Source organism: Schistocerca piceifrons, chromosome 9 (assembly GCF_021461385.2).
Source record: "Schistocerca piceifrons isolate TAMUIC-IGC-003096 chromosome 9, iqSchPice1.1, whole genome shotgun sequence".
NCBI classification, from domain to species: domain Eukaryota; kingdom Metazoa; phylum Arthropoda; class Insecta; order Orthoptera; family Acrididae; genus Schistocerca; species Schistocerca piceifrons.
Window position 1 is genome coordinate 174311643 of NC_060146.1, and position 14918 is coordinate 174326560.

The window sequence follows — 14918 nt, forward strand, 5'->3', positions numbered from 1 at the left end:
GCTGAAAACAAGGGGAAACTACAGCCGTAATTTTTTCCGAGGACATAAAGCTTTACTATATGGTTAAATGATGATGGCGTCCTCTTGGGTAAAATATTCCGGAGGTAAAATAGTCCCCCATTCGGATCTACGGGTGGGGACTACTCAAGAGGACGTCGTTATCAGGAGAAAGAAAACTGGCGTTCTACGGATCGGAGCGTGGAATGTCAGACCCCTTAATCGGGAAGATAGGTTAGAAAATTTAAAAAGGGAAATGGATAGTTTAAAGTTAGATATAGTGGGAATTAGTGAAGTTCGGTGGCAGGAGGAATAAGGCTTTTGGTCAGGTGAATACAGGGTTATAAATACACAATCAAATAGGGGTAATGCAGGAGTAAATTTAATAATGAATAAAAAATAGGAGTCCGAGTAAGCTACTACAAACAGCATAGTGAACGCATTATTGTGGCCAAGATAGACACTAAGCCCACGTCTACCACAGTAGTACAAGTTTCTATGGCAACTAGACCTGCAGATGATGAAGAAATTGAAGAAATGTATGATGAAATAAAGGAAATTATTCAGATTGTGAAGGGAGACGAAAATTTAATAGTCGTGGGTGACTGGAATTCGATAGTAGGAAAAGGGAAAGAAGGAAACGTAGTAGGTGAATATGGATTGGGGGTAAGAAACGAAAGAGGAAGCTGCCTGGTAGAGTTTTGCACACAGCATAAATTAATCATAGCTAACACTTGTTTCAAGAATCATGAAAGAAGGTTGTATACATGGAAGAAGGCTGGAGATACTAGAAGCTATCAGATAGATTGTGTAATGGTAAGACAGAGATCTAGGAACCAGGTTTTAAATTGTAAGACATTTCCAGGGGCAGATGTGGACTCTGACCACACTCTATTGTTTATGAACTGTAGAGTAAAACTGAAGAAACTGCAAAAAGGTGGGAATTTAAGGAGATGGGACCTGGATAAACTGACTAAACCAGAGGTTGTACAGAGTTTCAGGCAGAGCATAAGGGAACAATTGACAGTAATGGGGGGAAAGAAATACGGTAGAAGGAGAATGGGTAGCTTTGAGAGATGAAATAGTGAAGGCAGCAGAGGATAAAGTAGGTAAAAAGACGAGGGGTAGTAGAAATCCTTGGGTAACAGAAGAAGTATTGAATTTAATTGATGAAAGGAGAAAATATAAAAATGCAGTAAATGAAGCAGGCAAAAAGGAATACAAACGTCTCAAAAATGAGATCGACAGGAAGTGCAAAACTGCTAAGTAGGGGTGGCTAGAGGACAAATGTAAGGACGTAGAGGCTTATCTCACTAGGGGTAACATGGATACTGCCTACAGGAAAATTAAAGAGACCTTTGGAGAAAAGAGAACCACTTGCATGAATATCAAGAGCTCAGATGGGAACCCAGTTCTAAGCAAAGAAGGGAAAGCAGAAGTGTGGAAGGAGTATATAGAGGGTCTATACAAGGGCGATGTACTTAAGGACAGTATTATGGAAATGGAAGAGGATGTAGATGAAGATGAAATGGGAGATATGATACTGCGTGAAGAGTCGAAACAAGGCCCTGGGAGTAGACAACATTCCATTAGAACTACTGACAGCCTTGGGACATTGACATCCTTTCATCCTGAAATTTAATCCCACACTTGAAGCTACTATTCAGTAGGGGCAAAAAAGGTACATCCCTGTCTTAAACTCTTTTGAATGCGAAAACTTCCTTCTTGGTCTTCTAGTCTTATTGTTTCCTCTTGGTTCATGTACATATTATACATTACCCATCTCTTCCTGTAGCTTACCCTTTTTTTCCTCAGAATTTCGAACGTCTTGCACCATTTAACATTGCAGAACGCTTTTTTCAGATCGACAAATACAGTGAATGTGTCTCAAGTTTTCTTCAGTCTTACTTTCATTATCAACGGCAACGTCAGACCTTCTTCTCTGGCTCCTCTACCTTTCCTAAAGCGAAACTGATCGTCATATAATGGATCCTTAATTTTGTTATCCATTCTTCTGTCAGCAACTTGAATGCATGAAATGTAAAGCTAATTGCGGGATAATTCTCTCACTTGTCGGTTCTCGCTATCTTCACGCGTGTGTAGACGATGTTTTTCAGAAAGTTTGATGGTATATCACCAGACTCAGACATTATACACACCATATTGAATAATTAATCGTTTTATTGCCATTTCCCCGAATGATTCCAATGATTTTAGAAATTTGGATGTAATGTTATCAAACCATTCTCCCTTATGCAGTCATATGTCTCCCAAAGCTCTGGCAAATTCTGATTCTGATACTGGATCCCCTATATCTTCTATATCGACCAATGGTTCTTCTCGTCTTACATCGTCAGACAAGTCTTCCCCCTCATAGAGGCGTTCCGTGTACTTTGTCCATCTATCCGCTCTCTCGTCTGCATTTAACATGGAACCCCGATTGCACTCTTAAAGTTACCACCCTTGCATTTAATTTCCCCGAAGATCGTTATTCCTTTTTCATCCTTCTGACGGTCATTTAGTTTTGGATTCTTTTTCCATTTTTCTTGCAGAAATTTTGTTTTAGCTTTCCTGCACTCCCTATTTATTTCGTTCCTAAGTTACTTGTATTTCTGAATTTCTGAATATCCCTGAACATTTCTGTATATTCTTCTTTTGTCGATCAGCTAAAGTAATCCTAGCTATGCACCATTACCTATTTAAGAATATATTGTTAATAAATGGTAACAACAAATAATGAAACTAAGTTATCCATGGTTTCTTCGCGCTTTCTTTCCTTTTCAATACAGTCTCTTTGGCTGTCCTTTTAAGATGTGTGCATTCCTCTTCAACTCATCTGCCAACTGAGCTATTCATTATCACGGTATCCGTAGCTTCAGAGAACTTCAAGTGTGTCTCTTCATTCGTTAGTACTTCTGTATCCCACTTCTTAGTACACTGATTCTTTATGACGAGTCTCTGAAACTTCAGCCTACTCTGCTTTGCTACTACGGTCACTATTTTAACCATCAAGGTTTTTAATACTTCAGTGCCTGAAGAAACAGACACTAGTGACGAATCTGTGATTCTACTAAATTTATGAAATTTTTCTACCATTGTTAGAAAATAATTATTACAAGCCTCGACGGGCAAAATGACGATCGTGATTCTAACGTCCTTTAAATTCTGTGGCAAGAATCTAGCTAATTTGTGAGCGATGTGGTCATAGACAGTATGACATTTGGAAGTTTGTGTCCGCCCTGCAGTGTACCCAGATGGCTGAAGTGGCTAAGGCCACCACTTGCAAGAAGCAGGAAATCCATGTTTGGGTCCTGGTCTGGCACAAATTTCCATGCATCACCAGTAGGTAGTACCTAATGCAGCAAGTATCAGGAATATTCCGGAGTTGCTAAGAAAATGTTATGAGTTTTTTACAGATGCAATATCGTCACCAATCTCCGTTTCTTCAGATAGATAAGAAAGAAGAATTACAGATTGTTTCAAATGTTTCCACATCTTCTGGAATGTCTGACATGTCCGTAAAATTATATGCACCGGGTCAACAAGAGTGCTGTACACGTCACTTTTGAGATGACACCAGAGGGAAAACTCTGGAGGATTGATGTCGGGTGATCTTCTGGGCTAAGGTACAGACCATTTTCAACCTATCGATCCTGGATCACATCAGCACATTAGATGTCATCTTACATCAACAGCAAGATTGCCGGCACCCCAAATGCACCTACTACATACAATTCTTTTATACCACTAATCAATAAATGCCCTGTAACAACTCAACTGCACTCAATAGACTCTCAGATCTGACTGCTGGAGTGGGAAATGAGCAGTACAAACAGTTACTACAGGATCTCCCACCTATTTGTAGTATCTCGTCCATAACCAAATGTGGATAGCCATCAAAAGCTGATAGGGAGCAGGACACACAGACAATCACTACAAGCTTCTAGAGCAATAAGCGGAATATGTTGTCTTCTGTAAGACCTCACCAAATTCGCCTTGCCATTGTCGAACACTACCTGCGAGTAGCACATGACTGAATGTTGTACTATGAAACGGTTAGTCCATCTAGAAAATACTCGCTCACTCAGTCTTTTCTCATTCACTCCAAATTTCAGATATGCAGCACTTTTTAAGCCTCAGCTTATAATCCTACCGCCACTATTGTGAATTAGTATGATTTTACCTAAATAACAGAAAACCCTGTTCTATGTTTCCACGTATAACCCTCTTACTACATTTAGTTTAGTTTACAAATAAAGTACACTACGGGAGAACAGTTCTGTTAATAGGAAAAGCTAATCAATAGAGTTACCCTTTTTACAGGATTTGACCGAATGTTGTGTCTGATGGATAAGTAAATCAGACTATTCAATTCTTTACCTAAGATCATACCCACTGGTTAGAAAGAAACGCAGTATGAATACTATTATATTGAAGGTAGGACAACTCACTTCCAAGTTCATTTAGTGATTTAAAATATGTGCTAACGGTCGCCAGCCTATCCAGGCAATGAAACAGTGAAGTATTGGAGAAGCAGAAGTATGAATTTTGCCTACTTTCTCCCTACTGTTTGTTGTTTCTTCAAATGAATATTATTCCACGTAAACGATGTTGGTTCTGACACTGGAATTTTTTGGATATTACACCCTTATGCATTACATTTTTAAAAGAGAAAACCCCAGTAGATAACTTCAAGGAAGCTAAAAAATTTTAACAAGGAGAGACCTTTAGAAAAGCACTTTCAATAACCAAAAAACTGAAATACAAAAATACTTAGATACTAATGCACACACTTTTTATACTGAACATTTCACTTCAAGACAACCTCTTTCTTAGTGGAATTTGCTTTCAAAAGCTACTGCTCTTTGAACTAACTCTGTATAGTCATTTAACAGATTCTAGTAACTTGGCTTCACTCTGATTGAATTTTATGTAACCAAACTTTTACTATTACACTTTGCAGTAGTTAAGAAAACTTATTAAACAAAAATAGTTTCACTTTATTTATCTGTAATGTACTAAAGCATGGATGTGTTATTACTCCGAAGTTCTCATTGCAAAAAAGGCTCTGAGCACTATGGGACTCAACATCTTAGGTCATAAGTCCCCTAGAACTTAGAACTACTTAAACCTAACTAACCTAAGGACATCACACGCACCCATGCCCGAGGCAGGATTCGAACCTGCGACCGTAGCAGTCCCGCGGTTCCGGACTGCAGCGCCAGAACCGCTATTCTCATTACATCTTTCAATGAAACAATTAAGACAACTTTTTACACAAAAACTATTTAAATGGTGTCTCTTTATATCAACTTGGCACTTCGTAAGTAAGTAAAACAGGAGACTTGGGTTAATCAACCACCAGGAAGGAACGTTATGTAGGTGTGTGATTAGGATGAATTAACAGGGTGCACTAGTTTTCTTAAAGTTCAAGAATGGTTATTTACTAATAAAACACAATTTAAATTAATGGTTTACGCTGTACAACAGTAAAATACCAAACAAAATTATTATCTGGTGGCTGTAGGGGAGTGTGGCTAACAGTTATGATGGCTACACTACCTACAGTACAGGCTACAAATATCTTGCTGTATGGGCTCAATTTGACTTCTTGGCGTCGTTCAATTTTACATACAGTAGCCTAACAACTCGCAGCTATGCCGCAAGCCGTCTGCAGTCTTCATCTGAGGCATATTTGTGTAAATTTTCAGGCAAAGCTTTTCCTGTGCCACAAAGGTGTTGCCTCTATCACTGCTGCCTACAGACTGTATTGCTTACTTCCCATGCTTGCTCTAGGTAGTGCGCCAATTCGCCCTTGCCACCTTTTCCGTTCCCCAGAGCCACTTTCATTTCAGGCAAAAGCACACTGATTTTTACATAACACCTATTTTTTACATTTTTCTAAGCTTGACTATGTTTTACAATTATCAGATTTATGTCAACATGAACAGTTTATACACACAAATATTTTTAAATACAAAATGTCATAAAATTACACAGGCCAACGATGAAAAAACGTTTTGCTGAAAATACCTTATTCTTATGTTTTTTAGGGTGGGAAATCCAAATATGATACTTAAAAAACTGTGTCACCCACCATTTCTTCACATTTTACAATTAAATTTATTGAATTAAGCAATTTTTTAAAGAATTTAACAGCTTTTATATAGTTAAAATAATTTAAAAAGTAGATGCAATGAATGTAGATGACGTTGGTAGCACTGCTGAAAAACATTTTCTGGCAAAAAGGTCGATTATATTTTTGTTTTAACAGATGGTGTTTTGTTTACTGTCAACCTAACCTCACTTTCCCGTTTCTTGCACATGTGCTCACTACAATGTCTAATCGTGGTTGTAAAAACTCTGCTGACAATTTTTGTTATATCTGTGGTCAATTTGTGATTAAAAAGCGCCAAACAAACATTACAGACTTTGTGAAAAAGGTTTATCTATCATACTTTGGATCTAAACTTGGTGATCAAGATAAATCTTCGGCATTGCATAAGGTATGTTATGTGTGTGTTGAAGATCTGAGAAAATGGTCCAAAAGGAGAAAAAAGCCTTTACATTTGGTGTTCCTCTGTTATGGAGGGAGTCAAGAAATCATTCCGATGATTGCTAGTTTTTCAGTGTTTATATTACTGGTCATAATTCGAAAAACAAGAAAGTAATAAGCTACCGTAACCTTCTGTCCATCATCTGATCAGAAGGGCATGGTGTAGATTTGCCGGTTCCTGAACCACCATATGATTTAAATTCTATTCCAACAGAAGTATTTTCTGTTGTACTATCTGATTTACATGAACCAGATGATGATGAATTCCATTTTAATACAGGAAGTCTACAGCCCAAATTTTTACTCAGGTCGAGCTTAACAATTTGGTAAGGGATATGGGCTTAAAGAAAGAAAAAGCCGAATTTCTTGGCTCTAGATTAAAAGAAAAGAACTTATTGGCAGTTGGAACCAGCATATACATGTATAGAAAGAGAGAACAGCAATTTTCCAAGTTTTTTCAACAAGAAGGTGATTTAATGTACTGCTCAGACATTCCCGGTCAGATAATGAGTTTGATATTGAATACAAAAAGGAAGACTGGAGGCTGTTTATTGATTTATCAAAAACTAGTTTAAAAGCTGTTTTATTGCACAATGGTAACATGTATGCATCTATACCTGTTGGACGTTCTGTACATATGAACGAAAGCTATGAAAACCTAGAAATAGTGCTAAATGAAATAGGCTATTCTGCTCATGGTTGGATGATATGTGGCGATCTAAAAGTAACATGCACGCTCCTTGGTCAGAAAGGTGGCTTTACCAAATGTCCTTGTTTCTTGTGTGAATGGGACAGTAGGGCTTCGGACCAATACTGGTGCAGAAAGAACTGGCTTGAGAGAGAGTCTTTAAAACCTGGTGAGAAGAACATTCTATGCAAAAACCTTGTAGATTCAAAAAACGTACTCCTACCACCTCTACATATGAAGCTAGGCCTAATGAAACAGTTTGTAAAGACTTTGCCTAAAGATGCCACATTTTAAATATGTCTGTCAAATGTTTCCACACCTTTCATAAGCTAAACTAAAAGAAGGCGTCTTTGTCGGACCTGACATTAGCAAATTGATGTTTGATGTTAACTTTGAATCCACAATGACCTTAAATGAGAAAGAAGCATGGGTATCATTAAAGCAAGTCGTTATAAAGTTCTTAGGACACGAAAAAGACCCAGAATATGTTTCTATTACAGCTACAATGTTAAAGCAGTTTAAAACTTTAGGATGTTTAATGAGCCTGAAAGTTCACTTTTTGAACAGTCACCTTGATTACTTCCCAGACAATATGGGAGATGTTAGCGAGGAGCAAGCAGAGCGTTTTCCCCAGGACATTAGAGTGATGGAAAAACGCTACCAAGGCCGCTGGAACACCAACATGATGGGGGACTACTATTGGTCACTTCACCAAGAAGTTCAACAAGCGACTCATCGTAGAAAAAGCTACACAAGAAGCTTCAAAGAAAAAAGAGAAAGAAAATACAAATCAATTCTAGCAGACAAGTAAAATCTCTACTAACACATATCATAGTTTTAAGTAGCTTACTGTAAATACAAACCATGCCCATGTTGTAACAAAGCGTTTCATTAATTTCCCCGTTTACTGTACAGCATACGATTTTTATACTGTATAATAAACAGCATATTGCTCGAAAACTATGGGTGATACAAAAAAACGAAGGCTAGATTTGCATTCAGCTCATAAAAATCTATAAGGATCAACTATCAAAGTGAAAAAAGTTTTTCAAAATAATTTTTCGTTTGCCTGTGGTATTTATCGTAATAAACAATTTACATAGTAGTTTACAGACATTACTCACATACAATGCAAAGAACTACAACCTCCAGTATATCACACTTTACTATACAGAAAATGTAGTACCAATATGCGAAAATTTTAAAGCAAAAATTTATAAAAAATTAGATCAACAACAATTTAGATCAACAAACAATGTTATAAGCTCCACCCAACAGGGCCCATGCTACCTTTGTAGGAGCTGTTGGGAGGCGCCCCATCGCCGGCCAGTGTGGCCGAGCGGTTCTAGGCGCGTCAGTCTGGAACCGCGCTACCGCTACGGTCGCAGGTTCGAATCCTGCCTTGGAATGAATGTGTGGCATTACGTTTCAGCAAACCATCGTATATCTGACACAGATTTGCGTCATTGCACAAACTTATTCTCTTTGTAGTGTAAAACTTTTTATAAGAGGAAACGTTAAAGAGCACCAGCATTTAACTGGATTAAGGGAAGGTGAGAGCGTTATCTACAGGATGGACAGTAGTTACTGCTCCCCGGAAACTGAAGAAACAGCGCTGTTGTTCACAACAACGACCGCCGATGGGCGTGTCCAGGAACTGATAGTTACAGTTTATTTGCTTGACCAGTGTTTAACTTTCACAGTGCATCACAGTTAGGCCTTGAATTCATTATTTTCCATAGGGAGTTTCGATACTATTCGTATTTTTTGCGAGTTGCCAATGATCACATAAGTCCCCTCCAAACAGAGACTAGTTCTGACGAGCACCGTGTGATATTTGGTGTTTACAGATGATGATATTGCGGCCGTGGCTGCAGAACAAGTTCCTGCTGAAGATGACTTCCAAGGGTCGTGGCCTGTTCAAGTACACGCAGCTGCTGCAGGACTGGGCCATGAAGTGCATTGCCATGACGTCGACAACCACGGACAAGGAACCTGCCACAAAGCACCTGAACCTGACCGAATCTCTCGTAAGAACGGGTGGGCGGACCACGATGCCACTCAGCGAGGCTCGGGATGCGGTGAGTCAGAAGCAGAGGCAGTCTCGTTGGCCTCCTTATTATATCCCTTCTTGCTGCCCTTATTCTCTGCTACCTTGTCTTTCTTCACTTTCCCAACATATTTAGCTCCTTCGTATTACTCTTGCTCCTCCTACCGCCCCTCATTCTCCTCTCACCGTCCTTGTTTTAGAATTTCTTCCCTTCTTCTCCTCCAGTTCCACCTCCTACTACATTTAGTTTTCCTCATCTGCAACTCCCATCTGCCTCCCTCACTTTGACATGATCCTTGCTATAATCTTACTTGTCTGTCACTTTTCCTCCAACACTTCATCTTCTTGCTCATTCTCCACTACCTTATTTCCCTACACTTCATTCACATCTTGTCTACCTCCTACTCCTATTCCCATTTCCTCATCCACAATTCCCCTCCCCTCTCACTATTTATTCTTTCTCTTCTCCTTTTCTACTTCTTCTTTCTTCTGCCTCCACCATTTTACCCAACTCTTCGTCCTCCAGTTCATCCTTCAGTGCTTCATTCCCCTTCACTTTTTCCGTATCTCGCTCAGCTCTTCCTTTTGCTTGACTTCCATATCCTGTTCCTTATCCAGAGTTTACTAAATTTATTTGTCTCCTTTACGTATTTCAACTTCTATCTCATTCTTCCTTCACTACTTCAGCCAAACTTTCATCCTTTTGCTTGTCCTCCACTCCCTCAATACCCTTTACTTCATATTTATTTATTTTTTCAGTTCCCACTGCAGTTCCACCTCCACTGCCTTTTGCTCATATACACCTTGCTTCCCCTCACTCACTTTATAGAATTCATTCTTCTATTTCTACTTCTTCTTCATTGTTCCTGTACCATCTCATCGATCTTCCTCTCCCCCTTCTCATTCCCCAGTACCTTCTTCTCCTTAGCTTCATTCTGATCTTCTTCAGTTCTTCACCTCTCAGCCTCATCGCTCATCTTATCATAAACGTTATTCTGTTCCTACTTCTTCTTAATTCTCCCTTCACCAATTCATTTAAATCTTCTCTTTACTGCTCATCCTCCGCTATGTTTTCACTTTTCCCTTCTTCCTCATATTTATTCTCCATCTTACTGCATTTATTTTCCATCCTGTGTTCTTCTCCAAGATCTTACTTACTTTTACTGCTTTTTCTTATTATTTTGTCCATTCTCTTGTTTATTCGCTCCTTCATTTTTCTCTTTATCAAGTTTTTCCTCTCATCCTTATTTGTTTGATTTTGATCCCTTACCCTCACTCTTCTTTCCCCTTTTCTCCCTCCTACCTCTTTCCTTCTCATTTTTCTCTTCCTCATCCTTTCAGATATTCTTCTACCACCTCTTCGCTTATGTTTCTTTCAATTTTCTCTTCTGATCAGACGTTTTGTTCTAGTCCAAATTCTTTTTCTTCTCCTGCATTCTTATTTCTACTCCTCTGCTTTGTCTTTTCTACTCACTTTCCTTCATTGTATTTTGCTCTGTCCCTCTTTCTCATTACAGCTCTTCATCTTACCCTTCTTCCCCATTTGTCATAGAGAAATATATGCACTTATAAACTAAATGGGCAGATTGAAAAATTTCCAGGTTGGCAGGGAAAGACCGTGTGTTTAAGTAAAAAATTGCATTAAACTGTTTTAAGCAGCTCATATAATTAATTCATAGAGTAGAGTCCAGTATTAAAGTGTGAATCATCATATCTGTCAATAACAAAATATGTTCATTGTTATCTGCACCGTCACTGTAACCTGAGAATCATATGCCTTCATCTAGTAAAAAGAGAGTTTATTAATGAAATATTTCAAAACAGGATAATCCACATATGAAGGGAAATACTTTTTCTTCAGTCGAAATAATAGTTCATTATTATGGAACTTAAATTTTCAATAACTTGCCAGTAATCTTAAAAAGTTATTTACTGGAAAATATAGCGTAAAACGAATGTCAAGTATAAGTTGGTCCTGATACCTTCCACTCTACTAAAAACATTGTTCAGCACATTTGACTGATATGCATATCTTAGTTAACATAACAAAACATGACGACATCGTATTGCTTAAATTCCGCACATTTCAAGCACAATAAAATGATGAGTATGATTTAGTACTGAAATCCTTTCTTTGAATGTCATTTGGCTAAAACACCCTGTGGATTATCGTAAATAGAGCCATGTTTGTAATATACAATGTATACGTAAAAATCCGAACTAACGCACAGGCAGTTCCTTATCCATACCTATAAGAGAAAATATTATTGTATGCATAGATTAGATAAATTTATAAAAATGGTTTCCTTTTGCAAATACTGTGCCATGTCTGATATCATTCCGTAAATTATGTGTAAATGAATAAACAACGAAGTAGCAATTTCCTGAACATGATGCTACTCAGATTGTAGTACAGCACAATGTAAATGTGAATCACTAAACACACAGAATTCAAGAATATCCACCAAATGCAACCACAAAAGTTCTCAAACTGAAGACGCAAGTTTAAGAAAGATGAAGCTATCACAATTTCTTCCACAACTACAAGATAGTTCATAAATGATACTGCTGCCATATCAGCCGCAATTTATTGTATTCAACATAGTTTGCTTTCTGTGAGGGTGTTCATAACTTAGAACTCACCCTGGAGTTTAACCGTCATAACGAATATTGAATCCTGTCTATTCTTTGCCTATCTGTTCTGTTGGTACGTGATGTCGCACTCAGTTTCTGCAGCAACTCTGCTTAACAGTGCAGCTTGTCGTCGCTCTGAAGTCAACTTTTCTGCACTCCTGCGTGCTTGTCTCACTACAAGAACCCTCCGAGATAGTTTGCTTTTCTTCAGACCAGACACAACTGAGGCAGTTCTTGATTTTGTTCAGCCTCTTCTACACTACTGGCCATTAAAATTGCTACACCACGACGTGCTACAGACGCGAAATTTAACCGACAGGAAGAAGATGCTGTGATATGCAAATGATTAGCTTTTCAGAGCATTCACACAAGGTTGGCGCCGGTGGCGACACCTACAACGTGCTGACATGAGGAAAGTTTCCAACCGATTTCTCATACACAATCAGCAGTTGACCGGCGTTACCTGGTGAAACGTTGTTGTGATGCCTCCTGTAAGGAGGAGAAATGCGTACCATCACGTTTCCGACTTTGATAAAGGTCGGATTGTAGCCTATCGCGATTGCGGTTTATCGTATCGCGACATTGGTGCTCGCGTTGGTCGAGAGCCAATGACTGTTAGCAGAATATGGGATCGGTGGGTTCAGGAGGGTAATACGGAACGCCGTGCTGGATCCCAACGACCTCGTATCACTAGCAGTCGAGATGACAGGCATCTTATCCGCGTGGCTGTAACGGATCGTGCAGCCACGTCTCGATCCGTGAGTCAACAGATGGGGACGTTTGCAAGACAACAACCATCTGCACGAACAGTTCGACGACGTTTGCAGCAGCATGGACTATCAGCTCGGAGACCATGGCTGCGGTTACCTTTGACGCTGCATCACAGACAGGAGCGCCTGCGATGGTGCACGAATGGCAAAATATCATTTTCTCGGATGTATCCAGGTTCTGTTTACAGCATTATGATGGTCGCATCCGTGTTTGGCGACATCGCGGTGAACGCACATTGGAAGTGTGTATTCGTCATCGCCATACTGGCGTATCACCCGGCGTGATGGTATGGGGTGCCATTGGTTACACGTCTCGGTCACCTCTTGTTCGCATTGACGGCACTTTGAACAATGGACGTTACATTTCAGATGTGTTACGACATGTGGCTCTACCCTTCATTCGATCCTTGCGAAACCCTACATTTCAGCAGGATAATGCACGACGACATGTTGCAGGTCATGTATGGGCCTTTCTGGATACAGAAAATGTTCGAATGCTGCCCTGCCAGCACATTCTCCAGATCTCTCACCAACTGAAAACGTCTGGTCAATGGTGTCCGAGCAACTGGCTCGTCACAATACGCCAGTCACTACTCTTGATGAACTGTGGTATCGTGTTGAAGCTGCATGGGCAGCTGTACCTGTACACGCCATCCAAGCTATGTTTGACTCAATGCCCAGGAGTATCAAGGGCGTTATTACGGCCAGAGGTGGTTATTCTGAGTACTGATTTCTCTGGATCTATACATCCAAATTGCGTGAAAATGTAATCACGTGTCTGTTCTAGTATAATATATATGTCCAATGAATACCCGTTTATCATCTCCATTTTTTCTTGGTGTAGCAATTTTAATGGCCAGTAGTGTAATAGGCCACCGAGCTAATGGTTTGCCCTTTTGGCAACACGTGCTCAGGAATGACATCATTACTACCCCGAAAGAGTGTCAGTATGACTTTGCCACCAGACAGAGCTGCCTCTAGTTTATTCTTTTCTGGTGACTGCGTCTGGTGTCACTGCCGTTATATTTCCAGCTCAGTCAAGTAACCTGTAACTATCCATGGAAGAAAGGCCTCTCCATTGGCCTCAAACTGCTCCAACTGTTTCCCTTTGAATCACGTGATCTGTTGTGAGGATTCTTGGAATTCATCTTGATGACACCTTCGAATAACCAAGATTCTCCAGCGCTGAGCACACACTTCTAATCCTCACTGAAACCAGCAGAGCCGATTGTCGAACTGTGTTGAGCCTGTCTGCAAGAATGCTGGCGTTCGTATGATTCACGGCGTCGACAGCGGTGGCTGTGATACGACGTTCCGAACGTGGCCGGTCATGGAGGTCAGTGTCTTGCGTTTCTTGACGCTTTAGCCGTCCTTTCTCATCACCCATTAGTGCTCTTATCGTTGCGTCGTTACCACAAACTGCACAATTACAGCAATTTACTTGTAACGAGAGTGTTCAGCGCATGCCTTCTTCATAGTTAACTACAGTTCTGCCTCCTGTCAGAGTAGTTCGAAACTTCGCGCACATGCGCAAGAAACATAAAATCTGAAGTACATAGAGATAGGTGTCTCTTGTATGCCCGGCTGTCGCGTCACATTACTATTTTCAGTTCTGAGCGCACAGTGAGCACGTAAAGGTGCCTAGAGCAATAGAGTCTCCCTTCACGCGCATTGTGCATGCTGACGGATTTCACCCGATTTCATGGGGCCGGCATAACGTAACTGTCATGGCAACGGTCTAGGATGATGCACGCGGTCAGCGAAGGAAGCCAGAGTCATCCGATGATCTTGTCCAAAAATGGATCAGCCGATTTCAGAAAATCCTCTGCCAAGGCAATTCAGAACAGGCGTTGTCGTTCTCCATAACAGTGCTCGGGTGCTAACAGCAACTGCATCAAAGACTCTCGTGCAGTGTTCTCGATGGGAAGTGTCTGATCACTCATCAAAGAGCTCACTCTTGCCTTCTTCTGGTATTCATCTCTTTGTTCACGCGAACTGCTGGCTATAAGGGCAGAATTTTGGCACAGAGAACGAGCTGCAGGCCATCACTGAGAATTAATTGGTAGACAAAACAAGTGGCTGCCTGCTACGAGCAGAGTATCGGCAACTTGCTACAAGGCTACGAAAAATGTCTAATTCTGAGTGACAACTATCTAGAGAACCACGTGGAAGATGTAACTAAATATTGCAAAGAACATATTTTAGTCTTTCATTGTGGTTTCT

The 14918-nt window shown here is 40.0% G+C and overlaps 1 protein-coding gene across 1 annotated transcript in view; it reads left to right on the forward strand.

Moving 5' to 3' along the window:
• LOC124716821 (cytochrome P450 4C1-like) overlaps nucleotides 1-14918 on the forward strand; it is a 102725-nt gene that overhangs the window by 68344 nt on the left and 19463 nt on the right. Inside the window, exon 6 of the mRNA XM_047243374.1 lies at nucleotides 9092-9322. Within this exon, the coding sequence (XP_047099330.1) occupies nucleotides 9092-9322 (231 nt within the window). The remainder of the gene's footprint in view (nucleotides 1-9091; nucleotides 9323-14918) is intronic.